General features: G+C 31.4%; 2 protein-coding genes across 2 annotated transcripts; both read right to left on the bottom strand.

Annotated features, from left to right (window-relative positions):
* Positions 1 to 269: 269 nt before the first annotated feature.
* LOC124936214 (plasma membrane ATPase 3-like) lies at positions 270 to 5,449 on the bottom strand. Its single transcript, XM_047476696.1, has 20 exons — positions 5,190 to 5,449; positions 4,949 to 5,068; positions 4,770 to 4,868; positions 4,551 to 4,688; positions 4,327 to 4,461; positions 4,069 to 4,248; positions 3,733 to 3,939; positions 3,530 to 3,649; positions 3,319 to 3,438; positions 3,117 to 3,239; positions 2,916 to 3,020; positions 2,684 to 2,828; positions 2,445 to 2,609; positions 2,118 to 2,356; positions 1,829 to 1,861; positions 1,660 to 1,741; positions 1,285 to 1,445; positions 808 to 1,176; positions 565 to 743; positions 270 to 481 (listed from the first exon to the last, which is right to left on the bottom strand). Exons 1-20 carry the CDS (start codon positions 5,247 to 5,249, stop codon positions 385 to 387), a joined length of 2,877 nt encoding a protein of 958 aa, XP_047332652.1. The 5' UTR covers positions 5,250 to 5,449; the 3' UTR covers positions 270 to 384.
* An 11,739-nt stretch (positions 5,450 to 17,188) lies between these two features.
* LOC124936113 (THO complex subunit 4D-like) lies at positions 17,189 to 21,642 on the bottom strand. The gene is made up of 7 exons (XM_047476575.1): positions 21,482 to 21,642; positions 20,282 to 20,518; positions 19,315 to 19,458; positions 19,151 to 19,219; positions 18,202 to 18,380; positions 17,642 to 17,698; positions 17,189 to 17,479 (listed from the first exon to the last, which is right to left on the bottom strand). Exons 2-7 carry the CDS (start codon positions 20,477 to 20,479, stop codon positions 17,314 to 17,316), a joined length of 813 nt encoding a protein of 270 aa, XP_047332531.1. The 5' UTR covers positions 20,480 to 20,518; positions 21,482 to 21,642; the 3' UTR covers positions 17,189 to 17,313.
* Positions 21,643 to 25,675: the final 4,033 nt, after the last annotated feature.

Here is a 25,675-nt window from a genome sequence, read left to right as displayed (position 1 = left end):
TGGTTGATTTTATCTCATTCTCACTCACATTTCTGAATCAATAACTGCCCTAATTTGTCTATTTCTTTTGCAGGGTTTGTATGGTTGAAATTGTGAAATTAGTTGAAATGTCTATTCATCATACAAAAAGTTTAGAATAATTCAAACACAAATGAGGCCTAGTTTGATTCTAAAACTATAAAATGTATTCTTTCTAACTCTTAATAATAGTAATTTAGGAAACTGTTTTATTGAGTGAGACGAAAATGATACAACCTGGAAAGGAAAACGATAAAAGAAAACAAGCAGATATTGACATTTTAACCGTTTAACAAGATCTTTAAGTCTAGACAAGTGTTATAATTCACGACAAACTTAACACAAAAAAAACGTTTTCATCGGCTCTCAAACTGTGTATGACTGTTGGATCGTCTCGATGTCGAGACCCTTCAATCTCACCACAGATTCCACATGACCCTTTAGAGTTTTTAGTTCCCTCAATCTGCAAATAAAAACACATATTAATCACCCTACTTTTTTTTATGGAAATGTTTGCGATTTTCGCAAAGAAAATATCAAACAAACCTCGCGATTTCAGCTCTCCTCCTAGCTTCTTCAGCCAAATGGTTAAGCTCGGAGAAAGTTCCTTGATCAGTGAAGATTTTAGGGTCGGGCACTTCGAGCCCATGAAGGGTTCGTTGGGCGTGAGCCCATTGAAGCTCTCGCTGTTCCTTTCCGAAATCCTTTTGTCTAGTGAATGCAATCTGCAAAAACTCACTTACAATTAATCATCGATTCAAATTCAAATTTAAGTTCAAATTTTCTTACCCTTCTTTCAATAACAAGATCCCAAGCCTTTCCACTAAGAGTGTAACGGATCAAGAACTTAAGAATATCAAGTGGAATATAGAAAATGATGTTATAAAGCCAAATAACACCAGCCCAACCCCATCCGATTCCTTCTATAGCAGTAAACTCCCAATTGGCATAAACCGCGATTAAAGTCGCCACCAATTGAGCGATCGCAAAAGCAACCACAAGTAATAAACCGGGTCGTTCAACAAACGACCAGCTTCTAGACCGTGTGACAAATATGAGCGCTTGACTAATCGTGCTCACTTGAAGATACACCGCCGAAGCTAACTTTCGGTAATCGTCGTGAGCAGTTTTTTCGAGCGTAGGCACCCCAAATATCCGCTGCAAATATATTTCGTCACATTATTAAATCAATTCATATTCTTTTTTTTCTTCCCACTTGAACTACATAGTTTTTTAGTAAAAAAACAGATTTCACATTCGATTTACCGGGAAAAAATCTGTTTTGTAAGCTGCCCAAAAGAAGATAACCGTCATCATTGCCAAATAGCTACCAAGAACAACGCCGGTAGTGAAGATCTCAGCCAATTTCCAACTATCGGGAAGTGGAGACGGTTTCACCCTATCCTTCGAGATTGTCATAATGGTACCTAATGCAAAACCAGTTAAGATTATTAATCAAAAAACATTTATAAACAAATTTTGTATAACATAATCTAAAATTTGTCAAAAAGTCATTTTACTTTAACAAATTTTAAAAGTAATTGTGATGACAAAATAAAATTTTCCAAAAAAGTTCAATCTATACTTGGAGGGAAGGTATCGACTGAAATATTATATCTTGCAAAAAAAGGAAGAGCTAACCGTCATTAAGGATCGCGATAATAAGAACCATAAAAGGCGGAAAGTCGAACTTCCATATCAGTGCCAGCAGCATGAAGCCAAGCTGTTGTCAACGCAAACAAAACACGATAATTAGGAATTTAATATATAATCTCAACTTACAATAGAATAAACGGAATTACAAGCTTACCACAATACGGATAGTGATCGAAACAGCATATATCTGCAAAAAAACACATATCAGTTAATTTGGAAAATAAAGTGCTTGACAAATGTTACTAAGCTAGAATAATAAAGTATGAGCATAAAAAAGGACAAATTAGCCCTTAAAAGTTAATTAAATTACATCATTACGGGATAAAATAGTCTTTAACTACTTTTCAAAATTTAACATTTTATCAAATCAACTTGATTATTAACTTAAGATTTTTGGCTGTCTGAAAATGGTTTCTTTTTTAAACGAAAAGAGAAACACATACGGTGTAGTTCTTCATCCTTTGAAAAATCGCTCGACTGGTGAGAACAGCACTAATGATGACACTAAGACCCGGTTCAGTTAGAACAATATCAGAAGCACTTCGAGCTGCATCTGTTGCATCATCAACCGCAATACCAATATCAGCCTTCTTAAGAGCAGGAGCATCATTTACACCATCACCCGTCATTCCACATATATGTTTACTCGCTTGCAATCGCTTCACTATCTCATATTTATGCTCTGAAGTATTATTTAAATCACCACAATTAGTACTAAATATCTCAAAACAACACAAAAGATAGTTTATTTGCATGTGTTTAAGACATACCAGGAAAGACACCAGCAAATCCATCCGCTTTTTCTATAAGTTCATCAACCGGTAAAGAAGCTATCGATTCATCCTTATTTTGGCCAAGCAAAGCAGATGAAGGATACATGTTGATTCCCATTCCCAAACGACGCCCTGTTTCCTTCGCAATGGCAAGTTGATCACCTTGAAACAATATTTTACGAGTCAGAATTCAAATAATTTCGCTTTTTGCGTAAAAAATAATAATAATAAGTCACCTGTTATCATTTTCACATTTACTCCAAGATTCAAAGCCCGTCTTATGGTTTCTGCACTGTCATGTCTAGGCGGGTCAAACAGTGGCATCAAACCAACAAACTGCCATGGCCCTCCTCCGCTATCTTTCCTTCCCTCTGGAACTTCCTGCAGAAAAATAAACCATTTTTTTTATCATTATTAAAGATTCTATGTTATAAGTTCTTTAATTTCTTCAGTTTACAATTTAATTACCTGATAAGCAACAGCAAGTGATCGCAAACCTCGTTCAGCAAATTTATCGATAATAGTATGGACTCTTCGCTCTATTTCCGACTTATTATGGGCAAGATTTAAAATCTAACCAAATATTTATAACCAAAAAAACAACCTTATTCAGAACTATACATATAAAAAAAAAGAACACATTAGTATGGCTCGGTTCTCATTAATTACCTGTTCGGGTGCACCTTTGCTGACCCTATGCATTTTACCTTCACCATCGATATAAGTCAGCGCAGTTCTCTTATCAGTAGGATTGAATGGAAGGAAATGAACCTCTTGAATACCAGCCCTGGCCTAAAAACAAACCAAAAATGAAACATTTCTTCAATTAAGTATAAAAGAAAAGGAGTCAATGAAAATTCTATAAATAAACCTCTTTGGGATCAGCCAGCATTCCAACAATGGCACCATCGATCGCATCCTGGTTCTCTGTACGTGAAGCTCGAGCAGCCATCAATACTACATTTTCAGTATCTACTCCCTTCACAAAAACCTGTATTTGTTTTTCAGTTTTGTGTTAAAAGATGTTACAGAAGTGATGAAAGCTAGACAAATGTTTTTTTTTGTTTTTTAAGATTAATAACCTCAATAAGATTCTTGTCGACGGTTAGCTTATTCAGTGTCAAAGTACCCGTCTTGTCGCTACAAAGCACATCCATTCCTGCCATTTCTTCTATTGCAGTCATCCTTTTCGTAATAGCTCCCTTGAAATCAAATCAAATAAAATTAGAAACAAGCAAACTTTGCAGCTACCATTTAATTTCTTTGCAAACTCAAATGAGCGAACCTGTTGAGCTAAACGATGAGCACCAATGGCCATTGTAACTGATAGAACAGTTGGCATAGCAATTGGGATTCCACCAATAAGCAAAACGAGAAGATTGTCAATTCCAGGCCGATAATCCCTGTCTTGAATTGGGTACATCACGATTATCTCTACTAACATCCCAACCGCGATAGAACAAATACAGAAGTTCCCAATTGCAGTTAAGACCTATTATCAACAACAAAATCAATCAATCAATCAAAAAAAGAGTAAAAACAGGGGAAAACCAGAGTTTATTCCCTTCAATTCAAAGTGTTCTTAGTGGGATTTAACTATTATAAGTTCATTATTAATTACCTTTTGAAAATGGCCAACTTGATTAGTAGAATCCACAAGATGAGCAGCCTTTCCAAAGAAAGTATGAACTCCGGTTGCAATTACAATAGCTTCGAGTTCTCCCTGTTTGCATGTCGAACCGGAGTAAACACCATCTCCGGGGCCTTTAGTTACAGGCAAAGACTCCCCAGTTAAAGCAGACTGCAAAGAATCCATCCATATGTATGAACAAACAAACAAACGCATGATTTAAGAATGAAACTAATCAAAATCCCAAACCTGATCAATTTTCAAGGGATCTCCTTCAAGAAGACGGGAATCAGCAGGAACTATATCACCTAGCTTTATACTGATTATGTCCCCTGGTACTAAAACTGCAGCATCTTCCTCGTTCCAACGATTATTTCGAAGAACCTGCAACAAAAACCATCTTTAGAACAAAGAAACAAACAAAAAAATGTCTGATTTCTCAAACAAGAAGGCGCATGCAGACATATATAGACCTTGGCTTTCGGTGCGAGACGAGCCATAAGAGCAGCAGCAGCATTTCCGGCATTGTTTTCCTCAATGAAACTGATTGTGGAGTTAATCAAAAGCAAGGTTATAATACCCACAAAATCTTGCCAATCAGGTGGCTTTCCCTGAAGAAAAAAAAGAAGAACATTTTTACATTTACTTAGGTTTTACTTTTCTTCAACAGTTCAAAACAAAAAGATACTCACTCCTCCATTCGCTAAAGCAATAGCCATAATAGCTGCAGCTTCCATAACCCATGACAAAGGATTCCACATAAAACCCAGAAACTTCAAGAACTTACTTTCCTGAAAATGAAAAACCCACGATGTAAGTAAAAAGGAAAATCCACCAAATCCATCAAATTTATGACAAACATGTTACCTACCCTCTTCTCCTCAAGTTTATTGTAGCCAAAGAGTTCAAGCCTCTGTAGAGCTGCTTCAGAAGTAAGACCATCTCTGCTACATCTCAGATTCTCAAAAACCTCTTCAATGGGTATATTTTCCTGCAATCAAAATAGGAAAACCCATATCTCCAATAATTAATCTTTCTCCCTAAAACAGGGAAATTAAAAAAAAAAAAAAAAAAAAAAAAAAAAAAAAAAAAAAACAGGTTAGATTCATTACCAAATCTACAGCTTCCTTCAACACAGCTTCAAGAACTTCAGGCTTCTCTTGTTCACCCATATCTTTTCTTCTTTAAAGATAAAATCAAACTAGTTTTGTCTCTCTAGAGATGATAGAGGCCAGACACAACAGGACCCAGAGAATCAACTTGTGTACAAGGAAGGAAGGAAGGAAGGAGAAAGCAAAAGGATTTGTAGTACAAAAACAAAATGATATCTGCAAGAAGAAGAGAAGAGAAGAGAGGAAAGAGAAATGGTACACACAGTCTACAGTCCCCCACTACCAAGAGAAGAGATCGATGTGCTTGTTTGGTTTTAAATCTTTTTATTTATTTAGATAAACGTTATCAACTTTTCATTGGTATAAGTCATGAAAAGCACACCTTTCATTCATAATTAAATCAAATCAAATTAAAGATTTGTTTGATAGTTGTCATCAATTTAATTAAAACACTACCAGCTTGTTTGATGTTGATTATTCGAAGGCCGGTTTTTTTAGTTTTTGTAAGAAAAAAATAATAATAATAATAATAATAATTTGGGTTTTTAATTAATTTAATTATTTAAAAAAATATATAAATATTTTAATTAATAAAATAAGTATATTAACTGTTAAAATGGTTAAAATGACAGTAATATAATATAATTATAAATAACCGTAACTTCAAAACAAAATCTTAAGAGACACATCAAACTAGGTTTAACTAAGAAGGTTAGTTTCTAACTTAATACTTGTTTGATATATGGTTTTTTTATGGATTTTACCCATTTATTTATAAATTGTTTTTTTTATCATATCAATATCATTCTAACTATTAAATTACTTTAATTTTATTTAAAAAAAAAAATTTAAATACAAAAATATATTATAGTAATTTAACAAATTAAAAATTTAAATAACCTACTTTTTTATCAAATAACTTTTTTTTAACAAAATCTTAAAACAAAAACAATATGGAATAAGTCATCTTTATGGATTTTGTCAAGCATTTTTTCTTTTACATTAATGCAATATAATGTAATTTGTAAATTGTATCCTTCAAGTAACTTATAAATAAAATGATAAATTATTTCTCACAAAAAATTAAGATATGTCATTACTCATAATATAAATCAGTTAACTATAGTATCACTAAACTCACTTAAAATAAGATATATAAAAAAGAATAAAAGAAGTGATAACCAATAAATAAAATAACCCAAAAAAATACTCACCATAATAAAAACAAAAAGTACATTATTACTATTATTTTAATCATAAAATTATTTAATTAGTCAATTAAAATACTCTTACATTTATTTTTATTAAATTTAATTTTGGATATAAAAAATATTAAAAATTCATTATATACAACTTTCAAATAATTTTTTTATTAAATAACATTTTCTTTCTAAAAAAACAACTATTCAAATCCGAAAACCTTCCAAAATAAAAATATATATATTTAAAAATTAAATAAAAGTTATGTTCTTTAATATATTTCTAATTTTATAATAGAGAATTTATATGTAATATTCAAAGAATGAAGTAGTTAGGGGTTGATAATAGGATCATGACCAAACAAGAAGTAATTAAGATGTCATTTCAAAAGATACTTTTTATCCCATGGTATTTTGGCTCTATTTGAAAATGGAGGGACCAATATGTCATTCGTTTTGGCCACACATAAAAAGATATTAAAACCACATATCCAAAGTGAAAATTGATACATTTGTTAAAAATATGATTAATGTAAGCACACGTGTTATTACTAATAACATGCATAAAAAAATTATTATGATTAATACCTCATAAATAATTTATATATAAACACAATTTTTTAAATCAACGTGTCATTGCATCACTACGTCCCATCTAATTAGATTCGTGTAGTTAATTGGCGCTCACTTATAAAATTTGAAATAGTTAAATTTATAGAATAAAATTAAAAATATGATCGAATTTTAAACTATATTTATTTATATAAATATTATTATACGGGATATTTTTAAAAATTAATTTTAAATAATTTTTTCATATTAATTTTGTGTTATAATGAAAAAAAAAAGAATATCTTGATTATGATGATTATTTGAAAAACATAACAAACAATTATATAATATATATAAGATTATTTTAAATATTGAAATCAAATAGATTTAATGTTTTATAATCTAATCAAATGTGTGCAATAATTTACTTTCTTTCCCACAACATGATAAATGATTGCATGAGATATGCATTACTTTCCTTCCCATAGAATCATACTTTACAATTATTGAACAGTTTTAGAAAAAAAATACATATATAGTTTTTCTTTTCAATATTTAATTTAATGTACTATTTGTATAAAATTAATTTTAGTTCAAATATTTTTTTTTTATATTTAAACTTATTGTTTGTAATAAGAACTAGTATAATTTGGAGATGATAGGAAGAAATATATTCTCCTTACTAATATATATTAACATTATAGTTTATTTTAGTTAATTAAATATCTCATTATTATATTAGACTGTCCTATTTTATCAAAAAAATTGTTATATATTTTTGCGTTTTGGGGAAATGGTGAATGTTTTATTAAATTAAAAATAATAAGATTTATAACTTCAACTTTAAATGAATAATAAACATGTTTTTTTTTGTTATATAATTAATACTCATTGTTTTTTATAGGCATTATTTATAAATATAGTTTTATCATAAAATTGTTGAGTATAATGAGTATTATATATAATAAGTTATAAACTTTAAATGAAAAATAAACATGTTTGCCTTTTTTTTTGTTATACTCATTGTTTTTGGAAGACACTATATAATATTTAAATATAGTTTTTATTATAAAAATTGTTGTAATGTCTAAAAAAAATAATGAGTACTAAATATTATATAATAAAGAAAATATTATAAGGTGAAGAAATGAGCTCATATATAACTGTGAAAATGTGTTAGTTTTTTTTTTATTAAAAACAATAATAAATAAGTACAAATTATCGAATATTTATTAATTTTCATATAAAAAAGGACTAGTAGCTAATTACTTTAATTTTACTTTTGAAATAATAATTATATAAAAGGAATCATTTACTTTAGTTTCCAAAGTGACTTTTAAAAGTTTTACTTTGTTACAAAAACTTTCACTTATCATAATAAAGCACTTTTTGAACTACCTTTAAATTAATTTTTTATTTTATCTCATAAACATTAATTTCCATTATATATAACTTTGTAACTCACTTTTCAGTACATAATTAATCTATTATAAATAATGTTAATCATAAAATATAAATGCAAACAACAAATCAAATACATTTGAGTTTGTAATTAGAGAGTTTAAACATTTCATGAATTTGTATTGTTTAAGTTGTGTTAGTTAAAATACTTAGTCATTTGTAATGGCTATTTAATTAGAAAGAAATAAAATATAGATAGAATTATTTTAGTCGTAAATAACTTTTGGCTGTTTTCCTTGATGAGTACATGAGGTTACAATATATGATTAAATACATAATATAATGATCAATAAATAAACATACATTAATCAATGCGACCTTTGATATACCCAAGTAAAGTAACTACAGATAAATTAACTCTTGTGGTTAATTTCTGTTGTTGATACCGATGAAGAGTTTTGTTGTTTAACATCCTCCCGCAAGCGAAACGGTGTGGCACAGACTGTGAGCTTGTCACGAAAAAGTGAAAAGCATTTAGATGAAAGACCTTTAGTAAGGATATCTGCAATCTGATCACGAGTTGATATGTATTGAATGATAAGTGTCTTACGAGCAACACGTTCACGAACAAAATGAAAATCAATCTCAATGTGTTTGGTACGAGCATGAAAGACAGGGTTTGCAGAGAGAAATGCAGCACCAATGTTGTCACACCATAGAATAGGAGGACGATTCAAAGTGACGTGAAGTTCTCCTAGAAGAGATTGGAGCCAACAAAGTTCAGCAGTAGCATGAGCCAAGGCACGATATTCAGACTCTGTACTAGAACGAGCAACAACCTGTTGCTTTTTGGAATTCCAGGAAATGAGATTGTCTCCAAGAAATACACAATAGCCAGTGGTGGATCGACGATCATCAGGACATCCGGCCCAATCAGCATCAGAATATGCTGTAAGAGAAAGTTGTGACGATGACCGAATTTGTAATCCATGATACGGTGTATGCCGAAGATAACGTAATATTCGTTTTACAGCTGCCCAATGAGTAGTGGTGGGAGAATGCATAAACTGACACGCTCGATTAACTGCAAAGGCGAGCTCAGGACGTGTGAGAGTAAGATATTGAAGAGCGCCAACAATGCTTCGATAGAGAAGTGGGTCACTCAAGGGTTCACCATCATGTTTGGAAAGAGAAGACCCAGTGACAACAGGAGTGTGAAGTGGCATCCACCATATTAGCTCTCTTAAGGATTGTGAAAATATAATTAACTTGACTAAGAAACAAACCTGTAGGAGTTTGAGTAGCTTCAACTCCAAGAAAATAATGAATATCACCCATGTCTTTAATAGGAAATAGTTTACACAATTTAGATATCGTAGACATAAGATGGGGTGAAGAGTTTCCCGTAAATATAATATCATCCACATAAACTAGTAGATAAGCCAAAATATCGCCTTTGTGATAAATAAAAAGCGATGTATCGGATTTGGATTCAATAAAGCCAATGGATAATAAAGCCCTACATAACGTGGAGTGCCAAGTACGCGGGGCTTGCTTTAGTCCATAAATGGCCTTTTGTAGACGACATACATGATGTGGAAAATCAGGATGTATAAATCCAGGCGGTTGAGCCATATAAACTTCTTCAAGTAATGTGCCATGAAGAAAAGCATTACTCACATCAAGTTGGTGGATAGGCCACTGTCGTGTAACAGCGAGTGAGAGAATGGTTCGGATAGTAGTTGGTTTGACAACCGGACTAAAGGTTTCCTCATAATCAATTCCAGATTGTTGATGAAAACCTTTTGCAACAAGTCGTGCTTTGTGTCGTTCAATTGACCCATCAATTTTTCGTTTAAGTTTAAAAACCCATTTGCATCCAACCACATTGTGAGCCTGAGTTCGCGGAACAAGAGTCCATGTGTTGTTCTGTAGTAGATAATTATACTCAGATGTCATGGCAGCCCTCCAAGCAGGGTCTTTATTAGCCGATGAAACACATGTAGGTTCAACACTAGAGGCAAAGTTGATATTTAAGGAATGAATCCGGTTTTTAGCTCGAGTGACCATGGGATGAATGGAGCATGTAGGGGCACGAACAGGTGAAGTACGAGGAAGAGGATTTCTAGGAATAGGTGTGGATTCAACCAATGTGGGAGTAGATGAGTTAGAAAAAGATTGAGGTGGGGTAGTGATTGGATTAATTGGATTATTATGAGGGATAGATGTGGTAGGTGTGGTAGGTGTGGTAGGTGTGGTTGGTTGTGCAGTAATAACGGTTGAGGTTGTAGATGGAACAGAATATGTGAGGATAGATAACGATGGTTGTTGGGTTGTGTGAGTAGGTGCCGAAGGTGATATTGTAGAAAAGGGAAACATTTGTTCATTGAAGGTAACATGTCGAGAGATGTATATACGACCGGTTGGTAGGTGGAGACATTTATAGCCTTTGTGAACCGAGCTATACCCAAGAAAAATATATCGGGTGGACCGAAAATCCATCTTGTGTTGGTTGTAGGGTCTTATGAGAGGGTAACAAGCACACCCAAAAGTCTTCAAAAAAATATAGTCAGGCACACACCGAAATAATATTTCATATGAAGAGCGATGATCTAGAGAAGGTGATGGTTGTCGGTTGATAAGATATATTGCAGTGAGATACGCATCATCCCAATATTAAGGAGGTACTGATGCATGTGCCCTTAAGGTGAGGCTAATCTCAGTGATATGCCTTAATTTTCGTTCAGCAACTCCATTTTGTTCGCTCGTATATGGGCATGAGAGTCGGTGCTGTATACCATGAAGTTCTGTCAATGAGCCAAGATTACGATATTCTCCACCCCAATCAGTCTGAAGCATTTTTATACTTCGGTTGAATTGGTTTTCAACAAGTGCCTTAAATTTCACAAATATAGATAACACATCCGATTTCTTTTGAAGTGGGTATAACCACGTATACCGACTATAATCATCAAAAAAAATAACCATATAACGAAAACCATTTGTAGAGAAAACGGGAGCCGGTCCCCAAACATCAGAATGAATTAAATCAAGTGGAGCAAAAGTTTTTGATATAGAAATTGGAAAAGGTAATTTGTGAGCTTTTCAAATCTGGCATGCTTCACAAACATTAAAGTTCTTGTTTCCTAACATAGGTAACTGAAAATTAGAAATAACATAAGATGTGGTGGCAGCACAAGGGTGTCCAAAACGATGATGCCAAGTAGACGCTGAAGCTCGAGAGGTTGTAAGAGCATGTTTAGGGATTGTTGATGGAGAAATATAGTATAACCCGTCTTTAAGTCTGCCTCGAAGAACTTCCATCTTTGTAGAGCGATCCTTTACCAAACAGTAAGAAGGATGAAATTCAAAGAATACATTATTATCAGCGGTAAATCGAGCAACACTCATCAAATTCTTGACAATTTGTGGAACATGCAAAATATTTCGTAGATGTAGAGTTTGATTTCCACTATTAATAATAGAATTGCCAATGTGAGATATGGATAGAGGATTACCGTTACCAACTGAAATCCGTTCAGTACCTTGATATGCCGAGTGAGTTTGGAGATTTTCTAAGTCAGCCGTAATATGATCAGTAGCACCCGAGTCTGGATACCAAGCAGGATCTGAGATCACTGATGGGCTGGCCATCATAGCTGCAGGCGGACCCGAAGGTTGAAAGTTATGATCAAACCTACGCCGACAAGTATTGACAAGATGTCCAATACCATTACAAAGTTGACATTGTTGGTGAGAGCGACAATTATCCGATGAATGTCCAATTCGATCACAATTGGTACATTTTGGACGTTGATTACCACCATTATTATTTCTACGACGGTTCCCATTACGAGAAAATAAATTGTTTCCAAATTGAAGATTATTGGGCCCATAATTCGATCCAACTCGACTCGAATTATTATTCATGTTATTGTTGGACTTATATAAAGGTGTCCCGCTCCAGCATCCACCGGACTCGGACTCAGGTCCATTGACATAAGAATTTTTAGCCATATAATATTCAGAGGGTCCTGAATTTGATCCCCTTCCTCGCGGCGATGGATTCCCGCGAGAGTTTCTTCCACCTCCTCTATGTCGTCCGAAAGCAATATTGGCTGAGGCATTGTTGGCAACAGAATGTGCCAGTTCTAGCCGTTGTTCGTGGTTGAGCAGAAGTCCAGTGAGTTCCTCGACACTCACCGGTTCGAAACGGGTGGTTACAGCAACCACTAAGGCCTCGTATTCTGGTCCAAGGCCACTCAAGGTATGAGTGAACAAATCGAGTTCAGAAACTCTCTCACCAATTGCTGCAAGCGAATCTGCTATAGATTTTATAGATTGAAGGTATTCATTCATTGATTTATTACCTTTCTTCTGAGTCTGGAGTTGTAGTCGCAACTGAACCAAACGAGCTCTAGATTGTGTTGCGAACATTCTTTCAAGTGTAGCCCAAAGACGCGAAGAGGTCTCACATGCGTCGCCAACAACTTGAGCAAGACTGGAATCTGATAAGGTAGAGAGGAGCCAACTTATGATTCGTTGATCTTTCTCCTCCCAAGCTTCAAACTCAGGATTTGCGACGACGGTGGGTTTCTCTTCGTCATCGTCAACAACAGCTTCATCGTCCTGTACAGAAGTAATCGTTGCACAGGGGGCTGGGTGGGATTCAATAACAAATCGGAAAAGACGGTTGCCTTTAAGAACCGGTATAACTTGACTTTTCCAGATTACAAAGTTGTGCTGATCAAGTTTAACAGAGATCGATTGAAGAAAGTTAGGAAACAACTGATTTTTGTTTGAATCAGCCATAGGATCGAAAAAAAGAAAGGAGTAGTCCAAGAGATGCTCTGATACCAAGAAAGATTTAAAATATAGATAGAATTATTTTAGCCGTAAATAACTTTTGGCTGTTTTCCTTGATGAGTACATGAGGTTACAATATATGATTAAATACATAATATAATGATCAATAAATATACATACATTAATCAATGCGACCTTTGATATACCCAAGTAAAGTAACTACAGATAAATTAACTCTTGTGGTTAATTTCTGTTGTTGATACCGATGAAGAGTTTTGTTGTTTAACATAATTCATCTTAATTTTAAGATGCAAAATAAATTGAATTAAACTTATTAAATTATTTTCTTATTTTCTATATCTCAGATGATATATGAATAAAAAGTAAGTTGTATAGAATCAATTGTGAACAAGTTTTATAATATCATTATTAATAAATAATTATAATCTCATAACGCATAGTTTAAATGTTTAAGGGTGGTTTGCCTAGATTTTAAAGGTCATAAACCCGTTCGGCTTTTTAGAATTCCTGACGCGAGATAAAATTTTATTTCATATTTTCTAAAAAAATAATTTTATAAAATTATATAAATAATTTTTTTAATATTATATGTTGTGAAAATTTATACTATTATAAAGAAATAAATTTAAAAATCTTTAAAAAATATAAAAGTTAAATATATCAATTTTATTATATATTTAATTGTGTTTATTAGTGTTCGGTGTATAATAGGTATGAGATCGGGTCGGAGGACACAAATAACATTTTTGTCTATCCTTGATCAACTACCAGTCAAACTGGAAAAAATCGTCCATAATAATAATTATGGATTGAAAACCGCAAGACGAATTATAATTGTAATCCCTATTCATTGCCTAGGGGAGGGAGTTAACTTTCTATGGGCGACTCGGAGCGAATGTTTAAATGAATTGAATTTGGGAAGCCGACACTCGATGATCTAGCCATGCAGATGGGATATCCGTGATAGCATGTTCAGTGAGAGGTCTTTGGTCCTCGTGTCCCGGCCTTTTCTCAGATAAAGTTTCCCGCTCGAAGCCCGTCTTATTACCCACTTGTTAGATTCTCATTGTGAGTCATGCTAATTTTCAAAATTCAATTTTTTTAATAAATAAGCATAAAATGATAAGTTGAAACAAACTAAACCTAAGATTTAATTTATGAGAATTAGTGCCACAATTACTTTTATTATTATTCTAAAGGATTTGCTACTCATAAGGTGGCAATATGATTTTGTGAGCTGTCAATCCATGTTCTTTGTTGCCTGCCATGTGGCAATTTTGTATCTTAAAAATATTGTTGTTTGATTTCAATCAAACTTTTTATATTTTATTTGTTTAAATATGTAATACTTTTGTATTTTTATACTTCTATCTAAGTAATTAAAATAAATCATTGTTCTTTGTTGCCTGCCATGGGGCAATTTTGTATCTTAAAAATATTGTTGTTTAATTTCATCAATCAAACTTTATATTTTATTTTTAAAAATATGCAATACTGGTGTGTTTTTATAATATTACATAATTAAAATAACCATTGTTCTTTGTTTCCTGCCATCTGACAATTTTGTATCTTAATGTTGTTTGATTTTATCAATCAAACTTTATATATATATATATATATATATATATATATATATATATATATATATATATATATATATATATATACTTTTTAATATGTTATAATTTTGTCTCTTTATAATTTTATCTAAATAATTAAAATAAATACTTTTTATTATTTAAAAAAATTAGAACAACTCTGTAATATTTGAATTAGGGGATCTGAATTTGAATTTGTTAAATTATTATAATATTTTTTATATTTAAAAATTAAATTTTATAAAAATAAATAAGTATATTTTAGTTATTAAATTCCACTCTTTTAAAAAACATTAACCGATAAATCAAGTAATTAAATCATTAGAAAAATTAACCATATATGACTATATATATCAAAACAAGCTGTTTATTTTATAACTTAAAAATAAACTTGGTAACAAAAAATTATTTTATCAATTATAAAATGGGTTAACAATTAAATTTTAACTCAAGTTTTGTTCTTTTTACCTCTTAAACTTGGATTCTGTTAAACACTTAAATCCTTTTCATGTATATAATATTAACTTATGTTTTTTAATTAAAACAATAAAATGAAAACAAAATATTAAGTTTGACATTTATTTATAAATTAATATGCTAATGAGATGGCATGAACATCAATAATATATAATAATAATAATAAATAGTCCAAGTGTTTAATTTGTTATATACAAGCAATTACATTTTCTACTTCATTAGGTAATTGTTAGTTTCATTTGGTTTCTTCTCTAATTATGGGTGAGTAGGTGAAATTATTGTTAACCTAAGAACTTTAATTGCTTGAATTAAATTAAATTAAACAAATCAAATATAATATAGAATTAATTAGGCTAATTATTTTGTTTTTATTAATCATTTTTTATATATATTTATCTTAATAAAAATAGTTCAATTGTCAAAAAAAAATAAAAATTCAAGAAATCAAACATCTTATAGTTGAAATAAGAGTTATGCCAACTTTATAAATAAATAAAACATTTTTTTATATGTTTCTTTTACTATTTTTCATTATAATTGTTCAGTATAGTAATATTTTGGAATTTAATGATGATTATTATAAATGTTTTCATTTTAGAGAAACTAGTGATTATAGGTTAGGTTAACATCACATTTTCATGCCATTATCACCAACTATCCAACCATAAGTCATACTTTGTGCACTCTTACTTTAAAAATGGTTTAGGGTTTAGGAGTCCTACAACATTAATTACACTCAAATTCTACATATAAATTAAATTATAAAGTTTATATTCGAACCCATAATACTAAAAAAAATATGAATTTTTGCACTATATTATTACTTTTAAGTCTTTTACATATTTTGTTATCTTCGTAAAAGAGAAAAGATCCTTCACATGAGACATTTTAGAAATCAAATCATATATCAATATTTTTTATATATAAAACACATTCATTCAATGTGAAATTTGGAAATCAATAATAATTTTGTCTTTGAAATTAAAAATTGAATGAGAATCTTCCACGGTTGCTTATGGACAAGTTGGTTCACCCACGGGTAGCCAAAAAAAAACAAAGTTTAATCATCTCTTTTTCCGTGTTTGACTGCAAAAGAGTATCTTATATAAGATTACATTATTGACTATTGTCTATTCATATATATAAATAAATATATATTTATATAATTTATTTTTATTTTTTTAATTTTATTTTAGATAGTTAAACTATTTCTAACTCAAAAACTCGTCCCAAACTCAAATGCAGATTACAACAAACATTAAATTATCACTAACCAAAAGAATATTTTTGAAATCTTTTTTATACTAAGTTTTTAATTTTCTCAATACAAAATATATATTTATTAACTTTATACACTATTCATATATATATATATATATATTTATAATTTTTTTTAGATAGCCAAATTATTTTTAATTCAAAAACTCGTCTCAAACGCAGAAATCAAACATTAAATTATCTATAATCCACAATATATTTTCGAACTCAAACAAATATTCTCGGAATATTTTTTGTTTATTAAGTACTGATTTATTAATTTGAATGGTAAATTATTATTTTTTATTTAATTTGTGTTTTATGTTAATAAAATTATTTTTGTTATTTTTTTATTTTATTTTATCAATGTTAATTATTATAAATTTATGATAGATAAAAGAATATTAATAAAAAAGTATAGAATAAAAACAAGTTTTTAAATAAAAAACTAAATATATAAAATTAACATATAATATTAATAGTTACAACCAATTTATATATATATAATTTTTTTAAGTATTTTACCACAACTTATTTGATTAATGCTGAGATATATTTGATTGCTTATAAGCTGAATCAAACTAACCCCTATGTTTTCAATGACACAGTGACACACCAAACAATCAAAGTACAAATTTCAGTAAGAACATACCAACTAAAAAAAACGTGAATCATCAAAAGACAATAATAATCCCAAACTCCTTTGTTGATGTTTTTGTCTAAAGGAAGAACCCTAATAATAATAATAATAATAGTACCCCATTAGAAATTTCACAGCTAAGAAGGCTCCGGTAAATTTAAACTATCAATCTTTCATGTCTCCATTGCGCCCGAATGATAATTCTCCAGTTCCTTATCAAGTTCGGCCGCTGACTTCTTAATCGGTTTCTTCCTTCCACGACCTCGACTCCGACTGCCACCTCGGCTTCCGCCACTTAAACCACCACGGCCATTAGTCAAACCTCCTTGACTCCTCGGACTGTCAAAGAAAACAGCATCATGCAAAATTATTGACTGAGAATTCAAGGTTTTAAACTTTCAAGCAATGAGAAATTACTATTCAATATAATATTTCATTCCCATTGATTGGTAATAAAAAGAAAACCAAGACAACCGTGATGAACTGAAAAGCGAGACTAACCCAGATGCACGATTAACTGGTCCAGATCCTTTTCCTCTTCCACGTCCAGATCCTGGCCTGAAAAAAGGTATTTTGTTTAAAAAACAAGAGATGACGAAAGGGTACATACAAAAACATTTGCAAATTAAATTTATTTATGTTTCTGTATCAAGATCCAAACGGGAGCATATGTTTAAACATGATAGCAGCTTACAAATAAGAACAATAACAGTAGTTTAGTCTGTAGAAGAAAAGACAATGAAAAAGTTAAACATTTATAAAAAATCTAAACCAAATGATGCAAAAAATTACCCAATAATTTTGAAGATCAACAAGAAAACAATTTGTATATTATAAATCAACAAAAGTTGCCCTATAATCATGTGCCAATTGAAAATAGTCACTAAATTTGGCAATTTTCAAATAAGACAGTGATTGTGAACAAATCACTAGTTTTCAAATAGGGCTCATTATATGTCCAGGAATATCATGTGTCTGAGCAATACAATCTGGCAGTTAAGTATATGAAGAAGATGTAGGTAATGACGTAAAAACAAAGGGAGTTAAGAAGTGTTACATACATGGCAACAGTCCTCCTTCCATTAACTCTTTCAACATTAACACGAGCAGAAACAGGAATTTCAGAACTAAGTCCTATTATTTCAATCTTCATTGGCTTTCCATCCAGTTGAACATTGTTATAACGTTTAAGTGCTTGAATCGCATCGCTCCTACGAGCAAATACAACTTCAGATGATCCCTGTTCAAAAGAAAATTGTCAATATTTTCAACCTTTAACAATCGAAAAGTTAGATAAAGAGATCATTCAACCAGTTGCATTTAAATTGAAGTTTCATAGCACAACAAACTTTCAATACTGTTGAACCTCATCTATGATTAACTTATCAGAAAGCAGCTAATATTTAGAGCATTTAACACCTATCAGATTTGAAAATGCTTACAATTTTTTTTTACAGATAGAGCAATGAACTTGCCTTCCTTTTAGCCTATCAATTTCAAATAACCGATTATCCAGAATTAAATGAAGCCAATAAGCATACCACAAATACATGGGTATTTGAACCGGAGTATCGAGGCAAAAGCAGAATATTTGATGGAAGACCAGAAGAAGATGCCATTCATTTGATGAGAAATAAAAAGAAATATCGAAAATTTGAGTGGCTGAAACTGAAGCAGCTACATTCAAAGTAACAAGATGAAAAACAACGACTGGAATGGGAGAGTAAGAGAATCAAGAATCTATTCATCAATCACATAGTCATTCAAATCATCAGCCAAAATATTAAATACAATATATTTCTTTTTAAAATATAATTTTCAATTATATATTTATACTTCTAATGTCACTTTACACAAATAACCTCATTTTCAATAACACACATCAAAAATGGTTATTCTGAAATAACCCAAGATCACGCAAAACAAGACCTAACAGATTCAGTGATAAGTGAAATGTCTAATATATATATAATCATAAAATTTATTAGGATGAAAATCAAAAAGACTTACGCTGGAGCGGCCATTATTGTCATAATGAACTGCATATCTTGTAACTTCACCCATATCAGAGAAGAGCTCCTGAGTTTGAAACAAATATCCACTCAGCAAGATTGCACAAGAATAAGATGGTCATTAGTTTCTAGTGCAAACTAAGTTTAAAACTGATGTTGTACCTTTATGTCTTCATTGGTCACTCCAAAATCCAAGTTGGAAATGTATAACTTTGTTCCACTTTGAGAACTGGACATCCCTACAGCCCTAAGGCTATCTTCAACCAAATCACGATGCCATGGGAAAGTCCTTGGCCTGCGAAGAGACTGATAAAAGCATAATCTAATAAGTATTTCAGATTTTGGGAAAAAGGTAATTCAGGACAAGACCAAGAGGTGTACAACAAATTCACCGTTCTTCAAGGGTAAATCAGATCAGATATCATCAAGAAGTAATAATCCAAATGAAAACTGAATCGATTTCGCTTGGAATCAGAGAATATGAACCACAGGCAGAATAGAATGGCACTGATGAGAGCTCCAGATGTGAAGTTCAGCAGTGAAGCCCCATTGCAAATGCATGAATAATGGTTGAAAAATCACTCCACAAAAATGTCACTAAGAGCAGGAGGATCCCATCACAAACTCCCAGGTTTTATAAGCAGCAATCAAGGACTAAAATAATAGCTATTTAGTTCTTACAAATAAGAGAGAGGTGTTCGCTTTCAATCAGGAATATATTTTAGCAGGGTGTTGTACTGGTTCAAATCTCAATTCCATGACCTTGACTACAAAAGCCCCTTTTCAAAAGAAATATTATAATGCTAAAAACCACATCCGCAAAGGCTTGAATCGCAGCACAAACAACACTGTAAGTTGGCATGGATTTTATATCTGATCAAAACAATCTTCTCCTTTAACATGATAGATAATCACGTGCCCTCTATAATCGATCTAAACCATACAGAGACCCATGAATCTGTCCTACTCTTGCGGATGATCAATAGTGAGCTTCAGCAATAAGGTAATATCACAAAGCCTTATATGGACAAGATTCTAAATCAGAATAAGTGATCCACTTATTTTTCAATTTTAAATGAAATTGACATTCTCTAGCAAATGAACAAGAACACCCATGTTTTTAGCTTGCCTTGGCAATGGTAAAAGATGAAGGACGAGCATTCAGCCCAGGAGAGCCTCTGCTTCGTGGTGCATTGGTCATTCTTCCACTGCCAAATGACCGATTTTGTCCTCCTCTTGTGCCTCGACCACGCATCGGCCTCCCTTGTCCTCTACCTCTCTCATTATTACGCCTGTTCTTTATCATGTCATCAAGTGGGATGTCCATTGAAACCAACAACTACAGAAATCCTCTACAGAACACAACCTACAGAAGATGAAAAAACACATGAACATTAAGACAAGTGTATAATGTTTTGTATGTTCACAGCAGGAAATAGATCTAATCACTTCACTAAGTTGACTGAAAATCATAGCGTTGACAACTAAGTAAAAGAATTTGACATTAGCCATCAAAGAAGTTGTTACAGGTTAGGGTTTGATAAAGTACTGATTTATATGGTTTTATGGATTTAGGGCAGCGGAAGAAGGGTTTTCAAGAAGAAGAAGAGATCTGCCAATTGATTAACAGACAAGAATTCAAGGAAGAAGGGGGTAAAGGTACATATCAACCTTAAGTTTCTTCATGTCCATTGATCAAGAGGTTTGGGGATTTTATCTTACCCAAACCCTAACGGTTACATAACTTCCATAACTATCAACTACCCCACTACACATAACTGTCCATACAACATTACTAAGCCTATCATAAACACAACACACATAACTGTCCATACAACTATACTGAGATTGCTGAAATTACTAGCTGTAATTTTAGCTACTGTAACAGAAGTCAAATACCTTATTTCTTAATTCTTCACGTGTAGAGAAAGATAAGAATCTATCACCTAAAATCAATCAATCGCAGATAGAAGAATATAACAAGTTGAACAAAGCATTATGCAACACGTGGACATTAAGAACAACGACTTTATGTGATTAATGAGAATTAGGTCAAACAGATTGGAATTTCTAAACATGTAAACAAACTGCAAGTCAGGCTACAAGGCGAAGCAAGTACAGCGGTAACCAATTGCAGGAAAACACGAGGATACGAAAGAAGTAGGAATTATTTCTAGAGATCCGTACACCAAAGTAATTTCAGAAAGTTTCGGAAACTAATAGAATCATCAGATTGAATTTATCATTCTGAAATTTGTCTATAATTTGTCTATACAGCAGATGAAACATGAAACCCTAGGTATGAATCAATACTAGACTAGGAACTCACTTTGATCTGATAAAGAACGATTGTCGGCAACCAGATCTTCAAGATATCTATCTACTTGCTGCTGCTGCGACGATCGGAAGTTTTGAGCACGGCCGCCAGGAACTCGGACGGACGGAGATTGGCGGTTTAAACTCAAAATCGTGCTTACTGATTTCTCTCAAATTTTGTGGCCCTTTTCCTTGTCCAACCTTATCTTTTTATATACCCATGGCGCGGGCGGCCGGGTGGGCACGGCAATTTTTTTTTACCACTTTGTCCGTTTACACTTTACAATATATCTAATATATTCAAAATTTAGGCAAAATAAATTATATAAAATATTAAGGTCTATTTTTGTTAAAAAATAATAGTAAAAATATGGAAAATAATAGTTTTATTAAAAAAATTAAGTATAATGCAAAATTTTATAAAATATTGTTAATTTGTTATAATATAAAATATTTATAATGATAATAAAAATAAGTTAAGTTCTTAAAAAAAATCAAAAAAAATTATATAAAGTTATATAAATTCAAACTCTTATATATATAATATATAACCCATAGAACCCTTTTTTTCAAATTATGGGTTAGAAAAATGTATTTTTGGTATTTCAAAATTAAAATATAAAATTAATTATTTGTTGTGATCAAACTTAAATAATTTTAAATTTAAAATAATTTAATTATAATTTGATTAAGAAAAATATTTACTTTAAATTAATTAATTAAAAAAAATTATTTGTTTAATTATAATGTCGTTAATTAATTTTATTATTAAAATTAATAAAAATATTTGTATATGTATATAAGCATATTTTAACAAAGTTCAATGTTTGGTGATACTCGATAAATGACTTTACACTATATATTTTGTCCGTTAAAAACGGTTTCTATTTCATAAAATTTTGAATATTTATTTTAAAAATTTATTATTATTACGTTTTATTTAACTAATTATTTTTTAAATTCTAGACATGTGTTGATTTTTCTTACATTTAAATTTATAAAATAATATTTAATTGCTAATACCTTCGATCAATCGAGAATGGTAGAGGAAAGTATTTAAAAATATCTGTTTAGGGCGTTAAAATTTAAAAATAAATTCAAACATGCATTTGTTAAAATATTTTTTTATGAATTATTTAAAAAAAATATTTTTATATCCTTTTCTATTTTTTGAATTTTTAAAAAACAGTTAAAGACTTCTAATTGTTAAAAAAATAAAAATTGAAAGCCCTAAATAAACGGGCCCTTACGCATAAGGATGACAATGCAGCGGTTCGGGCCGGAGAATATTTATCATCCCCGTCCCGTTCGGTTTCGTTCGGATTCAAGAAATTCCCGCGGGGCATCATTAATAAAACATTTTAAAATAAAATGAAAAAATATATAATAAAATTATATAAGCAAACTTTTTAATATAATATATATTGTAATATATTAAAATTTTATATTATTATAAATAAATAAATTTACGACTCTTATAAAATATCATGAATAAATAAATATATTGGTGATTTAATATATTTAATTATGTTTATATTGTTCGGGACAGAATTAGGGTGAGATTGAGGCGAGTCGGGGCGGAGGACACAAATACCATCCCTGCCCCATCCCCGTTTGGCTTTGGGGGGAAATCGTCCCAAATTGGGCAATTTAGTTAGGTTTTCGCGGGGCGGTTTCAAATTGTCATTCTTACTTAGACAGGTGTCTAAGTCGCGAACTGGGTTGGATACGCGAGTTTAGGCTGAATTCAGACTTAGGTCAACGGACATGGGCACACGCGAAGGTCGATTCTCGGTCGCTCACAAGAATCCTCGGTCGGGAAGGGTGTTTGGCTAGTTTTCTCAATAAAAAACCAAGCTATGGCAAAATACTTGGTCAGAAGACAAACCTGGTTAGTTTTCTCGGTCGAAAATCAAGTAAGGCAAATTCATCGGTCGCGCGTGCAGATTCTCGATCGAACGTGGAGTGCCTCGGTCGGGATGGATATCTGGATGGTTTTTTCGGTCGAAAACCAAGGCAAGGCAGAAAATTATCGATCGTCCTCAACCTATAGTATTAGGGTCTTTGCAAGTTTTGGGGAATTTACTATAAGCCTTCATTCTTTGATACGAAGACATGAGAATCATTTTTAACATAATCCCGAAGCATCATTCAACCGGGAAGAGGTTCAACACAGTTTTAAACGTTTTTGTGTAAAAATGAGATTATGATTTTTGAGATATAATACACTATTATGAGATTACCAATAGCTTCCTTGTACTCATTACAACCATTATATGAATATTGACTATCGATTTTAACCAATTCAAGAATTAAATTTTCCATATTTTTGAGATTTTTGGTTTTTGAGTAACATACTTCAAACCGATTAGAAATTATTCAAAATTACTCCTAATATCTTTTAAAAGATGTTAGGAAGTTTTCTAATCGATGTTCTTGAGCGCTCAAGAATATAAACCCTGTTGAAAATTTTCAAAATTGAATTTGGGTGTTCTTGATTTACCTTGATTCGTTTGAATTAACTTCAACATAAAGCTTTAAATGATCTTATAATCGAATTCAGATCAAGAATTTGAGTAATTAAGTAGTATCAAATACTAGTCGAACTAGAATGTAAATTTTTTAAATTGAATTCATAAGTCAAATTGCAACATTATTGGAAGCTTATAGTGAGTTGGAGAACATTCCTAAACTCTTTGTAAAACTTCTTGATGATTCAGAACCGAGCGTTAGAGCTTTATACAAGATCTCCACATTTTCAAAAGATTAGAAAAAATTCTTTGATGAATTTTGTAAAAGTTGGATTTGAAGCTTGGATATGATCCTTGGATTTGTCTTGGGCAAGGAATCCTATTTATAGTCAGCCAAGGTCAGTTGGAGAAACAAGTGGATCGAATTTGAGACAAAATGTCGTTAATGGCTTTTGTTCTCATTTGATCGTTCTTATTCTTCCAGACCATGATTGAGCCTATGATCCTAGGTGAAATGATCACTAAGGTCATTTCAGTCTTTGAATTAAGTCATTTGGTGGAGTATCGACCGAGTTCCACACTTGAAAAATAAAAATCGACTGATGTTCATCCAGTTTATCACGAGGAAGAAGATAACTCGGGGTTGAAACAATGTCGTTTTAGGTCATAGCGCAAACACACGTCTGGGCATTGCGTTCTATCAGCGTTTGACGTTCCATTCGCGTTTGGGCTAACGGCGTTGGCCCAAGTGTTAGCTGAATAGATGCTACGCAGAAGTGACTAGCTTTCGTTGATGATGCTTGGACGCTCATCCGATGATCGCGTGGTTTGTTGCAACTATTCTTTTTAATTTCGGTTGCACTAGATCACGACCCCTTTACAGTCTTGAAGCTGGTTTGAAATTAATTTTTCTCTTCACTCTTTTACCTTTATTTTATCCTACAAAATATAAGTATTTATTTTGTTTATTTTATTTTATTTTATTTTTGTGCATTCGGGGACTTTTTAAAATACTTAATTTGGGATTAAAATCGATACATCATTTATTCCAAATTATTTATTTGAGCCCTCTAAAAATTAATTTTGGATAAAATGAGTACAACAAATCATAAATTATTTATTTTGGACATATCTTAGTTTAATTAATCGAGATTAATTTTCATAATAATTATCCTAATTAATTATTTTGCTCTTTGCCTTAATTTTAATTATTTTGATTTTTTTATTCAAAATTGATCAATTGGGGAGGTAGAATTTTAGTGCTTACAGTATACTTTCTTGAATTGAGTTTGAATAAAATAAACTGATTTTTGATAATGTGAGTTCGAGTCTGACATGATTTTTTAAAATATGGACACTATATTTTCCTATCCAAATTATAATTTTATTATGAGAATGATAGAACTTGAAAGTAGTGGATGTTGGTGTTGCCTTCGTATTGTTGGGTGTAATATTTTTAGAAGTCTTTCAAACATTTATTTTTGGTTATCAATCCTTTATGTTTTTGTGATTATCCTAACAAAGATTATTTTTTATCTAGAGTTGTTTGACTTTGTTTTTCTTATGGATCTTAACAAAGTATCCGTATATGTCAAAATGATTGTGCATGAATGATTACAGATATTGTCAAGAGCTTGACTTTTATCTTAATTTAATTTAACGTGAATAACAACATATTATTTACATTAAATATTTTTTAGATCTATCGACTCATAGTTTTTGGTTGATTGATCATA

This window comes from Impatiens glandulifera, chromosome 4, assembly GCF_907164915.1.
Source record: "Impatiens glandulifera chromosome 4, dImpGla2.1, whole genome shotgun sequence".
In the NCBI taxonomy this organism is placed as follows: Eukaryota; Viridiplantae; Streptophyta; class Magnoliopsida; order Ericales; family Balsaminaceae; genus Impatiens; species Impatiens glandulifera.
Note: the sequence above shows the minus strand (reverse complement) of the source record. Positions and strands in the feature narration are given on the sequence as shown.

Coding starts and splice junctions, on each gene's coding strand:
- LOC124936214 (XM_047476696.1), bottom strand. CDS start 5,249: ATGGGTGAACAAGAGAAGCCTGAAGTTCTTGAAGCTGTGTTGAAGGAA. Junction 3,021..3,116: donor GCAAAGGTGCACCCGAACAG/GTAATTAATGAG, acceptor ATATTTGGTTAG/ATTTTAAATCTTGCCCATAA. Junction 2,357..2,444: donor ATTTGCTGGTGTCTTTCCTG/GTATGTCTTAAA, acceptor ATAATACTTCAG/AGCATAAATATGAGATAGTG.
- LOC124936113 (XM_047476575.1), bottom strand. CDS start 20,479: ATGGACATCCCACTTGATGACATGATAAAGAACAGGCGTAATAATGAG. Junction 19,459..20,281: donor CATCTTTTACCATTGCCAAG/GCAAGCTAAAAA, acceptor TGCTTTTATCAG/TCTCTTCGCAGGCCAAGGAC. Junction 17,699..18,201: donor GGAAGGAGGACTGTTGCCAT/GTATGTAACACT, acceptor ACCTTTTTTCAG/GCCAGGATCTGGACGTGGAA.